The sequence below is a fragment of the Trifolium pratense genome, linkage group LG2 (genome assembly GCF_020283565.1).
Source record: "Trifolium pratense cultivar HEN17-A07 linkage group LG2, ARS_RC_1.1, whole genome shotgun sequence".
Taxonomy (NCBI): Eukaryota; Viridiplantae; Streptophyta; class Magnoliopsida; order Fabales; family Fabaceae; genus Trifolium; species Trifolium pratense.
Window position 1 is genome coordinate 60,069,331 of NC_060060.1, and position 15,657 is coordinate 60,084,987.

Genomic DNA, 15,657 nt, shown 5'->3' on the forward strand with positions numbered 1-15,657 from the left:
ATTTTGGGGACATACCTTCACTAAAACGGTAATTAATCTCTCTTTGTAACTCCAAATTCAGTGGGGTTTGATTATGTGGAAAGATAACTCGATTACAGTCATTTTGGTAGCCGTTTGGTGAATTATGGATCCAAATTGAGTTGTATGCGAAGCTTTGAAGTTGTGACTCGAAAGCAGATTTTTTGCAGAATTTTGGGGACATACCTTCACTAAAACGGTAATTAATCTCTCTTTGTAACTTCAAATTCAGTGGGGTTTGATTATGTGGAAAGATAACTCGATTACGGTCATTTTGGTAGCCGTTTGGTGAATTATGGATCCAAATTGAGTTGTATGCGAAGCTTTGAAGTTGTGACTCGAAAGCAGATTTTTTGCAGAATTTTGGGGGACATACCTTCACTAAAACGGTAATTAATCTCTCTTTGTAACTCCAAATTCAGTGGGGTTTGATTATGTGGAAAGATAACTCGATTACGGTCATTTCGGTATCCTTTTGGTAAATTATTGATCAAAATTGAGTTGTGTGCGAAGTTTTAAAGTTGTGACTCGAAAGCAGAATTTTAGGGGGGCAAAATCCAACAAATTATAAAACAGGGGGGGTAAAAGTCCGCGTTTTAAAACAGGGGGGTAAAATTCCGATTTTATCAAAATAGGGGGGGCAAAACTGCATTTAAGCCATCTTAATTTTAGCAAACAGAGCCAAAGGAGCTGTTAAAAAGATGTAGGACTAGTTACGAATAGTGCCCTTCAAGGACCGTATCATGTGTAGTCGCTGACTGCGTGCAATTGAGCAGTCACACATTTTTTACAATTCAATTTTGATTAGACGATCCATAATAAAGATATATTTTTGATTTTACAAAAAATAAATTCTCTAATCTTTAAATTGTAAACCGTCTTGTAAATTGTTCGATCGAGATTGAACGGTTAAGAATACGCGACTGCATAAAATTTAAGTCCACCATCTGAGAGTTGGGATCCTCTTCACATTTTATTTCTCTATTTTCTTCCATTACTATAATTTTGAATAGTTTTCAAATATATATTAAAGGAAAATGCAAAAATGTGTCTCAGACACTATTTAAACATACTAATATGAAAATTTTACCTTGAAACTTATGCATTTAACACATTAAAAACATAAAAGTCATATTTTTAGCATTAATTTTATTTTTAAATTTTTCTTTTTAGTAAGCTTAACAAATATTCGGAGGCTTTCCTTTAAATAGTTGAACTCATCCTCATCAAATATCGCACTATTGCATTTATATTTTCATAACATTAACTAGAACTTTGACCCATGCGGTGCATGTGTCTAATTAGGTGTAATATGTAACAATAAAAAATAAAATACAAAAATTCCAAGAGCATTTTCAATAAGAGTAGTATAGGGAATTTCATGGACTAATTATTCTATATTTGTTTATGTGCTTATTTTATATTTTATATATTTTTTAAATAATTTTGGAACATCATCGTTTTGTTTACTTAATAAAAAAAATTGCTGATAACTAAAGGTTAAAAAATTGATGATAATTAAAGGTTAAAAAAAAATTAAAGACATAATCAAGAAGATAAACTTAAGTAGACATCCATAAATAAATAAAAATTGTGATTAATTCCGCCGTTCAAATTTATTGAAAAAAGGGTTAACATATTAGTATTCCTAAATTCTTTCATAATTGAAGCACATGTTTTAGCGGTTGAAATGTTTTATTGTAAGTAAGAGATGCAGGTTAGATGACAAATCTGTATTTTTTTAATATAAAGCTGCAATAAAAAGAAAGAGAAAATGAGAGGGGAAAAAATTTGGTTTAGGGTTAGCTTATGTTAGCAAGCTTATAATATAAGAGATTATCGGTTTTTAATTGTTTAAATTGTGCAATGAAAATTGATGGTACTTAATTGTCGTATGAAATTTTTCCTATGAAAGTTGATGGAGCTTAACACTTTGTGGACATAATTTAAATCACAATTGGTATGCTAGTGCATATTGTATCAATTGATCATCGCTTAATATTAAATCTGCAATGTTAAAATCAAAATAATGAATGTGATTAGTGACATGACTATGGTTGTGTTTGGTTGTATTGCAAAAAAAATTGATTTAGCAGAATTGAGTTTGATAATAACTTTCTAAATTACACGTGATAATAACTTTCCAAATCTCACATGATAATTATTCTCTAAATTTATGATCCGGTAGAAAAAAAATCATTGACCAGGAAAGACATAAAAATATTTCGTGATGAATAATATAGTCAACAATAATTTTGATATGATATACTTTTAAAATTGATGGTGCTTATCAATTATTGCACATAATTTTAATCACAATTGATATACTTGCCATAATGGTTGGAAATATTGCCTTGCATTGAAGGGTTGCGGGTTCAAATCATAGTCAAGACAAAATTGTATTATTTTTTAATAAAAATTGCAAGATAAAATGAAGGGAAAATGGGGAAAACAAATTAGGGTTTAGAGTTTACTTGTGTATACAAGCTTATAATATAAAAGATTTTTTTTGACAAAAATGAAAAGGATAAAAAATAAAGATCTTGACTGTCTAAATCCCAGAGACTTTGAGGGGCGATTTGGGCCATTAAGACGTTGCGGCGCTAACACACCGTGTTGTCTGTGCATCACGTCACCCACCAACCCAACTCTTTGGCGCACAAACAACCAAACACCACCGTTTTGTTCCATGTTTCAATAATCTTCACAAATCACAATGAAATCAAATTAGTACGTTAATAATAATATTATTAATTACAATTACAATAACTTAGTAACATACTAACATTCCAACAAAATCAAATTAAAATTATGAAGAAAAAAATCAAAGTAAAATCAGAAATAAAATCTCAAAATTCACTTCAATAAAGGTCTTTCACTGTTTGGGATTCATCAGCTTCAGCCTATTCGCACATCCTCCTCTTTGCAACAAAAAAAAAAAACATTATGGTCCCAAAATAAGCCCTTTTAAGATGATCACAAGTCACAACAACGCCTATAAGCAAAAGCAAAATTAAATTATTATTTTTTTTACCTAAAAAATAAAATAAAAAACTTACTATAAATATATCAGATTCAAATGAACAAAATTTCCAAGTACACTCAGGTGATAATGATGATGAAAAATTCCCAAATATCAAACCAAGGAGACAACAACACCACCACCCACAAGAAAAAAAAACCATAGCAAATCAATAGCTCCAACTCCAATATTGTTGCAACAAAAGCTTATAGTAGAAAGGAAGAAAAAAAAACATGTTTCCCTTATAAAGACACCCATGTAAAATTGACACATCAATAGCTCCAATATTGTTGGAATCATTTTTATCACCCAAATTCAAAATCTTCTTCCATTCTTGCAAACCTTAAGCATGTCACAACACAAACATGAACCTTACTATCTTAGAACAATAAAATAAAATAAAAATAAAAAAAGCAATAAAATAAAAGTATTATTACTACTACAAACAAAACAACACATGAAATGAAATCTGGCCCACGTTGCCAAACCAGAATGCCATCATCACCAACCAAGCAAGCAAGCTCTCACCACACCACTTTGGAAGAATGAAGAATTTGGTTCGTTAGCTAACACAACACATACTATGCGCATGTTAGCCTTATCACACACAACCACGTTATAATAAGCACTCTCAAAGATAACGCAAGTTTCTCTCTCTGTCATCAGTCATCACCCTTCTTCTTCCCTCTTCCTTTCTCTCACTAAAAAATTTCATATAACTTTTTTTCTTCTCACATTTTTTCATAAAAAACAAAACAACAACATTGTAATTCGTTTGGGAATTTTATTTTCTTAGATAATATAAAAAACAAAAAGTTTATGTTTTTTGTCTTGTAATGTTCTCTCTGTCTGTTTTCTGAAGCCGTTAGAGTTTACCCTTGAAGAACAGATCCCTATTTTCTTCATTTCTCTGCTCATTCGATTTTCTCGATCAAGTTTTCTGACATTCTTCTTTTCAATTCAACTCTCTTTCTATATACCCTTTTGTCTCTTCTCTTCGATTATCATCTCAAAATTTCGTCTTGCTTTCAACTTCCCAACTTGCTCTGTTTCTTCAAAATTAAATTTACGATTAGGGTTTATCAGCTATGTATGGTTTATGAACTTTGAACTTCAAATTTCGTTTCTGGGGTTTTATAAGCTTTGATTTTAATACGACTTGTTTCTTCAATTTGTGATTTTGAAGGAATGATTATCAAGCGGAACTTGAAATCTCAAATGCCGAGTTTGAAACGGTGTAAACTCGCTGACTCAGTTGAAGAAGATAACGACTGTTCTAATATTGCTCCTAAGAAGAGAAAAACCAGCGGTTATTATTATCCTCTGGACCTTTTAGGTGATGTTGCCGCTGCTTTAATTCCGGTGAGTTTTCACGGTCTACATAGTACCGGTGTATCGGAGAAGGGATTGTCTGCATCATGGTGCACGCAAGTTCCGTGCTCCCCCGGTGAAGTTGAATCGAATTCGAAAGAAGCAATGGTTCCGGTGAATAAAAAACAGGTTAAGCGAAAGCAACCGCCACTTGTTAGAACTTCGAGAGGGCGAGTTCAGGTTCTTCCTTCGCGGTTTAATGATTCTGTTCTTGATAATTGGAAGAAAGATGGTAAGATTAGCTTGCGTAATTGTGAAGTTGTAGATGAATTTGAATGCAAAAAAGACAGGGTAGTACCGAAAATTTGCATCAACAATGTTAAAAAAGGGCGAAAGGATGAGAAAATCCGTTCTAAGTTCCGTAAGTATTCGGCATTGTATGATGATGATGATGTTGGTGTGAGTGTGAGGAATAGGAGTTTTGGTAGAAGGAAAGATTCAGCTTTGGATGGAAATGAAGTTGATTGGATGATGGATTGTGATGATAAAGTTGATTTCAAGGAGAATAATGGAGATAGGAAAGATGGGTTGTATGGACCAGAAGATTTTTATGCAGGTGATATGGTGTGGGCCAAAGCTGGAAGAAAGGAACCTTTTTGGCCGGCTGTTGTTATTGATCCTATGAAACAAGCACCTGAGCTGGTTCTTAGGTCTTTAATAGCTGATACTGCTTGTGTCATGTTTCTCGGCAATGTGGGGAATGAAAATCAAAGGGTATGTAACTATGTTGATATCAAATATATGAATATGGAATTATGGATTGCTTACTAATTTATACTCCCTCCGGACACAATTATAAGCAAAAACCATTTTTTAGGTTCATTGAAAAAGTAATGTATTTGGTCAATAATATAGACTGGATACGTTACTTTTTCAATGAACCTAAAAAGTGGTTTTTGCTTATAATTGTGTCCGGAGGGAGTACTATATAGAGCTTCTTTACTACTTTAGGAAATTAATTGCAGATTTATTGTGGTTTGATTTTTTGAGTAGGACTATGCATGGGTGAAGCATGGCATGATCTTTCCATTTCTGGATTATGTAGACAGGTGTGGACTTGTTGGTTTGTTTGCATAGTTCCACTTTTTGGAAGAAGTTTTGCTTACTAGGCTTGATGATGGTCTTTCGTTTAGGTTTCAAGAGCAGCCTGAATTGAGTAACTATAGTCCCTCTGATTTCCAAATGGCAATAGAGGAAGCGTTTTTGGCAGACCAAGGGTTTAAAGAGAAGTTGATAGATGATATAAATGCAGCAGCTGATGCCACTGGTTATGATGATACTGTTCTGAAATCTTTCAAGGAGGTCCGTGGTTCAAACCAGTATGCAGGAACAGGAAAGCATTTTCTTAATCAGGTAAGTCGTGTCATCTTTATTTATGGTTTTGATTATGTAATTATTGCTTCACAAAGCTTTTAATGCATTTGAAGCCTAGTCATGTTTAATGGTTTGTTACTTGGAATTCTCTATGCAGGATTCATTTGATAAGAAAAACGCGAGATCATGTCAAGCTTGTGGATTGGATCTTCCTTACGAGATGCCAAAGAAAACTAAGGGTTTGACAGCTAATGGTCAATTACTATGTAAAACATGTGCAAGGGTTAGTATATATCTTGCCTTTTTCGTCTAACAACTTATCTTTAAGTCTGCAATGAAAACATTATAATTGAAGTTCCGTATTTGTTTTGAAACTCTGTATATGTTGGGTAGTTAACAAAGTTTTTTATTTATTTTGAAAATTCTATATGTTGTAGTCTCTGAAGTCATTTACTTTTGGCAGTTAACGAAATTGAAGCATTATTGTGGCATCTGCAACAAAGTTTGGAATCATTCCGATAGTGGAAGCTGGGTGAGTTAGTTAAATTCCGTTAGCTAATTAAGACTATTTTTTTCTGCCGGAAGACTGTCGCTTTTTATAGTATTAACTTTTTTTACCTTTGGGATCTCCCCTTGGAATCAGGTGCGCTGTGATGGATGTAAAGTGTGGGTGCACGCCGAATGTGACCAAATTTCTAGAAACCATTTCAAGGTTTATCCATTACTTAATATTTGCAATATTGTCGCTTCTCGGTATTCAAAGTTCATAAAGTGACATTTGGTGTTTTATTGTTTGGTATATTCTGTTTCATTGAAGGATCTGGAAAGCACCGATTATTTCTGCCCTACGTGCAGAGGCAAGTTTGACTTTGAGTTATCTGATTCAGAAAAAACGACAAAGACAAAAGTCAAGTGAGTCTATTATATTTCTGTCTTCTCCAGCCCGGGTTTCGCAACTTAAGCTTATGATTTCATGTTAAGTTCTCGTGAAGTCCATCCTGTGTGTTGTGGTTTAAGTTTATATATCAATTTAGAATATTTAGTTAGTTATTACTTAAAAAAAGTCATTTTTCTTATATAACATGTATTTTTTTAACCATATTGGAGACTTTTGTGCAGATCGAACAGAAACGGTGGGCAGCTAGTGCTTTCAAATAAGGTCAATGTTTTATGCAATGGTGTGGAAGGCATATATTTTCCAAGCCTACACTTGTAAGCACAAACTCCTTCAAAAGTTTCGAACATTTTTTTTTTGCTTTCCTAACATAGCTTATCATTTAAACTACGTTATTAAGTTTCAAATAAATTGATGCTGATTTTGAATGTACCATTATTTTCTCCTTTTCAATAAACCATGTTTCAGAGTTGTGTGCAAGTGTGGTTTTTGTGGGCCAGAAAAGCAAGCACTTAGCGAATGGGAACGACACACAGGTTCCAAATTAAGAGATTGGAAGACAAGTATTATCGTGAAAGACTCTAGGCTACCTCTGGAACAATGGGTCTGTATATATAATTACTCTTATTTAACTTTGATGCATAATATTCCTCATCTCTTTGTGCTGGAAATACACTTTAAATATTCACCAAAAAAAGAAGAAGGAAATACACTTTATATTGATTATTTTATTCTATTGAATCTGTTCAAGCGTCTTCCCAACCTCTTTATAGCTGTATAATTCAGTATGCATTTAATGTGCTTATGGGCTTACTATACTAATACTAATATGTCTCATCTATAAGCAAAAGTACCTACTTTCATACTTTCAAATATGGTAGTTAAGTGTATTTAATTTTTTTTATTTCATGTAAAAAAGGAAATACATTTGGTAACTTGCCCCTAATTATAATGGCTTTCAACTCACAATATTGGTGACTTAATTTTTAAGGGTATATTTGAAATAATAATATTAAATCTTGATAAATTAATTAACATTTGCTTATATGTTTGAGTCCGACAAATTTCAATACTTTTTCGCTTATAGTTGAATCCTAAGGGAGTATAAGTAGAATATTGTATGCTGCCTATTGTTATTATAGTTATAATTTTTAAGTAAAGTTTCTTCATCTTAAGGACTAGTTCTTAGATTTCATAATATCTTCTTTCATCAGTATCAATATTTTTTTAAAAAAATTTGTAGTCTTCAGTGTCAAAATACTAATGATACTGAACTTTTTAAACACTATAATATTGCTAATATGATGCTATTTGAAAACTCAGATGCTGCAGGTTGCAGAATCTCATGCTAATTCTCTAGTTTCTGTCAAACCTAAAAAACCTTCTTTAAAGGAAAGGAAGCACAAGTTGCTTACCTTCTTGAAAGGTACCCTTTTTCTCCTTCCTTGTTTACAACATTTCTATATGATGAGTTTGCGACATGTTCTCATAGTGATAGTGTTGCAACAAACTTTTTTCTGACAGAGAGGTATGAACCTGTCTATGCTAAGTGGACTACGGAGCGTTGTGCTATTTGTAGATGGGTCGAAGACTGGGACTACAATAAAATTATCATTTGCAACAGGTATTATAGTATCTTCAATCTGTCATTTGCTCATTTTTTTGTTAATATTCAGCCCATAGAAATTCGAAACATAGAGATTAGATGAACATAGTGATCAACACCGGCCATTTTTCCCTTCATATTCTAGCTTGAGCTATGAAGCACTTTGTATAATGAATTGCATTTGAATTAATACAAAATGTGTATATTTTACAGATGCCAAATAGCTGTTCACCAAGAATGCTATGGTGCAAAAAATGTTAAAGACTTTACATCTTGGGTCTGTAAGGCCTGTGAAACACCTGACATCAAGCGGGAGTGTTGTCTTTGTCCCGTAAAAGGTTTGTCTTGCACAATATTTCAAACATACCGAATATAAAGTCATTATCTTCTTTTTTTTTGTCAAGAAGTCATTATCTTTTTATTTGTTTTGACTATTTTTTGGACTCCCAGGTGGTGCTCTAAAGCCAACCGATATTCACACATTATGGGTTCATGTCACCTGTGCTTGGTTTCGACCTGAAGTCTCGTTTGCTAGTGATGAGAAGATGGAACCTGCTTTGGGTATACTTAGTATTCCATCAAATTCTTTTGTGAAGGTAAGCTATTGGTTGATAAAAATTCCCCGTGGAAAGTAATGTCAGAAAATGAACTGGACTCTAGATCTCTTAATATCTTTAACATTTAGACGTCTCTTGGTTCAGTCTAATAAATATAAAATCTAAGGTCTACATTATTTGAATTTCAGATTTGTGTTATTTGCAAGCAAGTCCATGGTTCCTGCACACAGTGTTTCAGATGTTCCACTTATTTCCATGCTATGTGCGCATCAAGGGCCGGTTACCGAATGGAGGTGAGGTTTCTATTGGATTGAGTTGGTTTTTTTCTTTAACAAAACAGTTTGATGACTGATTATGGAGACTCGCCAGTCATCTTCATAGAACATGCATTTCCAGTTTGAGCTTTAAGAAAATTTGGAAAAATGTCATTTTCATGCTATAAGAAGAGTAACAAACTCATTTGCTCTCCCCCCCTCCCTGAAATGCTCACACTAGAAAACACACTACTGGAAGATATCTCCTGGTAAGATTTGCACACGGTACCTCCCGGTAAGATTTGAACTACATGGAGATATCTCCCGGTAGATGGGGGGACTCTGATCAATTTAGGGGGGGCGAAGAGCAACCATCTAAGATAGATGGGGCTCAGTGCGACCATGTATCCAAACTCCACCAATGGAATGAGCCTTGATCGTTGTATTATTGAATGTTTCATCTATGCAGAACTGCCAGCAATTAATTACATTTTCACCCTTTTAAATGCAGTTGCATTGCTTGAAGAAAAATGGAAAGCAGACAACAAAAATGGTTTCCTACTGTGCTTACCACAGGTATGGAACCACAACCACCCTCAATTATAACTAAGAAAGAGATTGCTCATCCTTTCATCTTAATAATATCTGTTATTTGTTGCAGAGCTCCAAATCCCAACAATGTTTTGATTTTGCAAACCCCTCTCGGGGTAATTTCAACCAAAAGCCTTCTCCAAAAGAGAAAATCTGGATCAAGATTAATCTCATCTACCAGAACAAAGAAACAAGACACTCCTATTGATATCCCTGAGCATGACCCGTTCTCTGCAGCTAGGTGTCGTATCTTTAAAAGAACAAATCATATGAAAAAGGTAGATTGAAGAAAAAGTGAATGTTTGTAGAATAAAACATAAACAATTCAGCATTGATTGTATTTATAAAAATAATATTAAGTGCATGTTTGTTTCAGTTATTTTTCTTATAAAAACACTTTGAAAAAAATAAAATAATTACTTTGAAAGTTTACACATGTTTGTGACAACTTTTTTGAAAAATAAGAATATGAAGAAAAATATATATATAAAACTGTTTCAAATGAGAAGATGTTTTAAGTAGCTTCTTTTGGAAATCTTTTTTGGTAGATGATTTTTTAAAAAGTTATTTTCACCACAGTAGAAAAACACAATAATTTTTGTTTTTTTATAATCTCTTAAAAACAAATGTTCCTCTAAATTTTCTGTCTTTTTTTATAAAACAAATGTTCAACTTTCTCTCATTTTTATTTCTTCTACTTGTTAGAGAGCCGCAGAGGAAGCCGTTTATCATAAAGCGAGGGGTCACTGCCACCATCCTTTAGATGCAATACAGAGTTTGAATACATACAGAGTAAACCTTTTTACCTTCTTGAAATTATCAGACATTATTGATTAATTCTCTGAGCTTGATTTTTATGATTTTAACTATCCCTTTCTCTTATTTTCCTCCTCGCTTTTTTCCTTTCCCTGAAACAGGCAGTAGTAGAGGAGCCTCAAGCTTTCTCTTCTTTCAGAGAACGCCTTTACCATTTGCAGGTGCTTCTCTTTCTTAGGTAGATTATTGGTTTCAGTGGTTTATTTTCTGACTGTTTTGTTGGTTCACTTGTATGATTCCAGAGAACCGAAAATGAACGGGTTTGCTTTGGTAGATCTGGCATACATGGATGGGGCCTTTTTGCACGTAGGAATATGCAAGAAGGAGAAATGGTATGAATTTCATGCACGAGTATGATAACATTAAAAAAGACACAACATGTTCCTGTGTGTTGAACTGTTGATCAATCATCAGTACAACATATGATGACTCGTGAAATTGTTGTCCTGTATCGGCTGTACTTTTTAGATTTCCCTGTAAATCAGATCATCGCTACCTTTTTTTATACATCAATATTGAGTTTGATTTAATCCTAATCAGGTTCTTGAATATCGTGGCGAACAAGTAAGACGCAGTGTTGCTGATCTGAGGGAGGCGTGCTACAGAGCAGAAGGAAAAGATTGCTACGTGAGTTAATTTCCCTATCTTTGCATACGAAAGCATCATGGCAATCTCTTTATTCATAATCATATGTTTATGACACTAAAATTCCTCACCCTCCTTATTTTTGCAGCTGTTTAAGATAAGTGAAGAAGTGGTGGTAGATGCCACCGATAAAGGGAATATAGCACGGCTAATAAATCATTCTGTGAGTCAACCTAACTTGAAAAGAATTTTTATAAACACGTCCTGTATAGTTGTCTTATAACTTATTGGTTCTTTGGTTCATGTTCATACAGTGTATGCCAAATTGCTATGCAAGGATCATGAGTGTGGGCGATGATGAGAGCCGGATTGTACTCATCGCTAAGACTAATGTAGTTGCTGGTGACGAGCTAACGTATATAGATTTCTCTCTCTTTGTTCATGCGGTGTTTGTTGTGTACACATGCATATTGATATTTGAGTTGATGTTATTTTGTCTTTTGCAGCTACGACTACTTATTCGATCCTGATGAGCCAGAAGAATTTAAAGTCCCTTGCATGTGTAAAGCACCGAATTGCAGGAAATTCATGAATTAGGAAGGATTGTACAGATGAAAAATGAAGATCATAGGACAACTAGTATTGCTTCTTCTCTTTCAGGAGCAAGCACTAATCTATCCCCTCTTCTACGGGGAAAAATCTCATAGTTACGCCACCAAAGCTGTAATTATTTTTTTTTGAAACACCAAAGCTGTAATTTTTATCAAACCACAAGAACAACAAAAGTAGGCAACAAAAAGAAAACGAGCATAGTTTTTTTGTGGTTTTGTTTTCTCTTTGGACATTCATCAAGGTCTAATAAAAGCTATTATTACATTTAGCACCATTTGGCTCTTGATGTTTCTGTAAATGTTTCTCCCAATTTTTCATTTTTGATTTATATCTAACTTTGGACACCGCTTTTTACCGTGTTTTTTTTTTGGATGTACTCATTTGTTTCTTTTTACTCGTCATTTCTGTAGAAAAATATATTGTTCTTATTTAGTTGTCCTTTTAAAATTCAATGCAATATTCTGACAAAAAAAAATTCAATGCAATATTACAGGTTATAGTAATATAATAATAATAGGACCAAATTTATGTACAGTGTCTTATACACGATTCTTAATGTGCTAGATACATGAAATTGGTTATTATTATTATTATTATTATTTTTGAAACTGGTGGTTATTATTATTTAAAAACAGTTTCTTTTTTTCTTTTTAATTAAAAATAAATAAGAAACTAGTACCTTTTTGTGAAAAACTGCACCTGGCATATAAGTTTTGTCCTTAATAATAATAATATTAATAAGAAGAAGAAGAAGAATAAGGGAAATGCATATAAGTTTTATGAAAAGATATGTGTTCCCGAGTCCTAACATTGAATTTTCTTGATAATTCTCTCTATCTTTAAAAACTGAGTTTTCCTTATTAAAAAATTATAATAGTTGAATTAAAGGTGGATGTTTGGATTTATTTGCAAATTTGGCAATTGTAATGTGAACACTACGTCGTGTTGTTTCACGACAACTTTTTCGTTACAAGTAGCATTATCCAAAGCGAAGAGAAGTGCTATTTCAAGCGAACAAGATCATCACGAATTCATAGCGAAACATTCAGAACTGTCAGATTCTTATTTAGTTGAAAACACGGGTGGATGAATGAAAAGTTGAAATAAGAGTATATAATAAACATTAAAATAAAGTATAATAGAAAAATAAGGTGCAAAAATACATTTTTTTTTTAATTTCTTATTTTTTTTCCTAAAACGACAAGTAATTTGAAACCGATGAAATAAAATAATAGTAAAAAGATATTTGTAGTAACCGAAATAACAATAACCAACTAACCTTAATAGTTAGCCTTTATGTCTCTTCAAGAAACCAAACAAGTCCGCTTTCACGCGCAAACAGTTAACGACAGCTGTTTAACTCACATAACAGTTGTTACCTTCGATATTGTGACCGTTGGGAAATTAACCCTAATTCCATGGGATTGCGCCGTCTTAATAACACTCACTCACTTTCACAAAACAACACTCACTCACTTTCACAAAACTGAGAGACTCACTCACTGAGAGAGAGACCCATTGTTTTCACGTTCATTCATCGCTTTCAAGAACAATCGTTGGGTGAAATTAACCTAATTCCAGTTGGTATAAATACATAGAATTGCGCCGTCATAATTTCATTCACTCACTCACTCGCTGACTGAGAGAGAGACCCAACAACTTCATTGCTTTCAAGTTCATCGCTGTTCCTTCATCATCGCTGTGTTCATCGGTTTCAAGAACAATTGTTATCTGTTCCTTCATCATCGCTGTGTTCATCGCTTTCAAGTTCATCGCTGTTCCTTCATCATCGCTGTGTTCATCGCTCTCACTAACCCATCGTTGTTCCTTCATTATTATTATTATTATTAATGTGGATAAGTTAGATGATCAGAGTTCGAACACCGGCTCCCTATATATAACTAGTATCCAGACCCGTGCCAAGCACGGGTAAAAACACGTTTGTAGATTTATTGACTTATAAATAATAAATAATATACTTTACTTCAAACTGAAAAATTAAAATTTTAATTGTTAATAGAAGATAATTAACGACAACTACATAAATATTTATAATCATATAAAATTTATTAATTAAAATAACACCCTGTGATAAAAAAAAACTAACCGTAAAATTTATGTATAGTGTCATAGATCTTCTTAAGGAAGATTCCTATAGTTAGTATTTTTTCTTATCAAATTAAAAATATATCATAATATTTGTTTATATTATTCTCCACTAAAAGAATCGTAAAGTTGATCGAAAATATATGGAAGAGACTTTGAGGTTTCGTAAAAAGGCTTTGAGGTGAATTTGAATTACAAAAAAAAAGTTTGTGTAACAATATATGAGTAGAAATATAGAGTACAATATAAATAACAAAAAAAACCGATTCCCGTATTAATATTTAAGCAGAAATATACAGGTTCCCGTTGAAAGTTATAAAATAAATAGGTCTTCGTATTAATATATGACTAAAAATATAGAATCTATAAAAATTATAAAATAAAAATTACCGTAAAAAAATTATAAATAAGTAGGTCTTCATATTAATATGAGTAAAAATATAGATCTAAGTAGAAATTATAATGTGTCAAAAAAAAGTAGAAATTATAAAATAAAAAAGTCATTTATATTAATGCATACGAAGAAATATATGTTCCCGTAGAAATTACAATAAAAAATAGGCTCCCGTATTGATATATGAATTGAAAATATGAAATATATGTTCCCTAGAAAATGTAAAAAAAGTGACTAACTAACTCATAAAATCATAATATCTGCAAATAAAATGTAAAAAAGGTGACTAACTAACTCATAAAATCATATTGATAGAAATATATGATTAAAATGTATTGTCATACTATAAAAAACATACCAAAAATAAAATAAATAAGATTTTGGAATTGAACATGTGAAAAATATATGACCATAAGAAAATTGTTACAACGAAGAAGAAAAAACCAAAAAGATTTTTAGAAGAATTTCATAATGTATTTCCTAATTCCTAATGATTCCTAATGATGTATAAAAATGTGATACTCAAGAGCAATATTTATAGGAAAAAAAAAAGCAATTAATCATATCAATTATTCCCTAAGTAATTGAAACAAAAAAATCATATACTTCTTGAGAAATATTTAGAAATTCTTAGGTGAGTCCTCACCTAAGCATTAATGATTAGGCACAACAAATCATATAATTACAACTCATTATTATATTAAATAATTACATATAATTAGTAGATAAATAATTAAAACCAAATCTCTATAAATAAGGAAAGGAAAAACATGAGTTATCAAAAAACATATGTTGTGCACTTTATTAATTTTTTTGTTCTAATTGCTCATATTTTCTTTTCTCCAACTAAGCTCTCTCTTTTGTTTTTAATTTTCTTGTTTCAATTATTTTTATGTAAACACTTCGATGATCAATACATTGCACATACCTGTTAAGTAAATGTCTTATCATATTTTGATACTAACTTATCATATTTCAAAGAATTTTACGTATGGAATAGCGCGGTAACCAATAATACAAGTTGCGTACGGAATTGCTTCTTCTCTTTGAGGAGCAAGCACTAATGTATCCCCTCTTCTACAGGGAAAAATCTCATAGTTACACCACCAAAGCTGTAATTTTTATCAAACCATAAGAACAACAAAAGTAGGCAACAAAAAGAAAACAAGCATAGTTTTTTTGTGGTTTTGTTTTCTCTTTGGACATTCATCAAGGTCTAATAAAAGCTATTATTACATTTAGCACCATTTGGCTCTTGATGTTTCTGTAAATGTTTCGCCCAATTTTACATTTTTTATTTATACCTAACTTTAATGTTAACCGCTGTTCACCTTTTTTTTTTAGGATGTACTCATTTGTTTCTTTTTAATCGTCATTTTTGTAGAAAAATATACTGTTCTTATTTAGTTATCCTTTTAAAATTCAATGCAATAATAATAATAATAATAATAATAATAATAATAATAATAATAATAATAATAATAATAATAATAATAATAATAATAATAATAGGGAA

At 32.1% G+C, this 15,657-nt stretch overlaps 1 protein-coding gene across 2 annotated transcripts; it reads left to right on the forward strand.

The window, feature by feature from the left end:
* Positions 1-3,500: 3,500 nt before the first annotated feature.
* Positions 3,501-11,915, forward strand: LOC123909267 (histone-lysine N-methyltransferase ATX4). 2 transcript variants are annotated; one of them, XM_045960081.1, is made up of 24 exons: positions 3,515-4,130; positions 4,227-5,125; positions 5,405-5,460; positions 5,545-5,764; positions 5,883-6,008; positions 6,189-6,257; positions 6,369-6,437; positions 6,543-6,637; positions 6,845-6,937; positions 7,089-7,224; positions 7,944-8,046; positions 8,145-8,244; positions 8,440-8,564; positions 8,677-8,822; positions 8,972-9,076; positions 9,549-9,613; positions 9,699-9,906; positions 10,334-10,420; positions 10,546-10,605; positions 10,687-10,776; positions 10,985-11,071; positions 11,178-11,252; positions 11,344-11,444; positions 11,536-11,915. In XM_045960081.1, the coding sequence occupies exons 2-24, from the start codon at positions 4,229-4,231 to the stop codon at positions 11,624-11,626; spliced, it is 3,204 nt and encodes a 1,067-aa protein (XP_045816037.1). In that variant the 5' UTR covers positions 3,515-4,130; positions 4,227-4,228; the 3' UTR covers positions 11,627-11,915. The 2 variants fall into 2 exon arrangements, with proteins under 2 accessions (XP_045816036.1, XP_045816037.1); XM_045960080.1 differs by having other exon boundaries at positions 3,501-5,125.
* The last annotated feature ends 3,742 nt before the right edge of the window (positions 11,916-15,657 follow it).

Bases quoted from the DNA above. Each gene is read 5' to 3' on its own strand.
- LOC123909267 (XM_045960080.1), top strand. From the start codon at position 4,229: ATGATTATCAAGCGGAACTTGAAATCTCAAATGCCGAGTTTGAAACGG. The intron at 9,077-9,548 runs GTGAGGTTTCTA...TTTTAAATGCAG, and splicing joins GGGCCGGTTACCGAATGGAG to TTGCATTGCTTGAAGAAAAA. The intron at 11,072-11,177 runs GTGAGTTAATTT...TTATTTTTGCAG, and splicing joins CAGAAGGAAAAGATTGCTAC to CTGTTTAAGATAAGTGAAGA.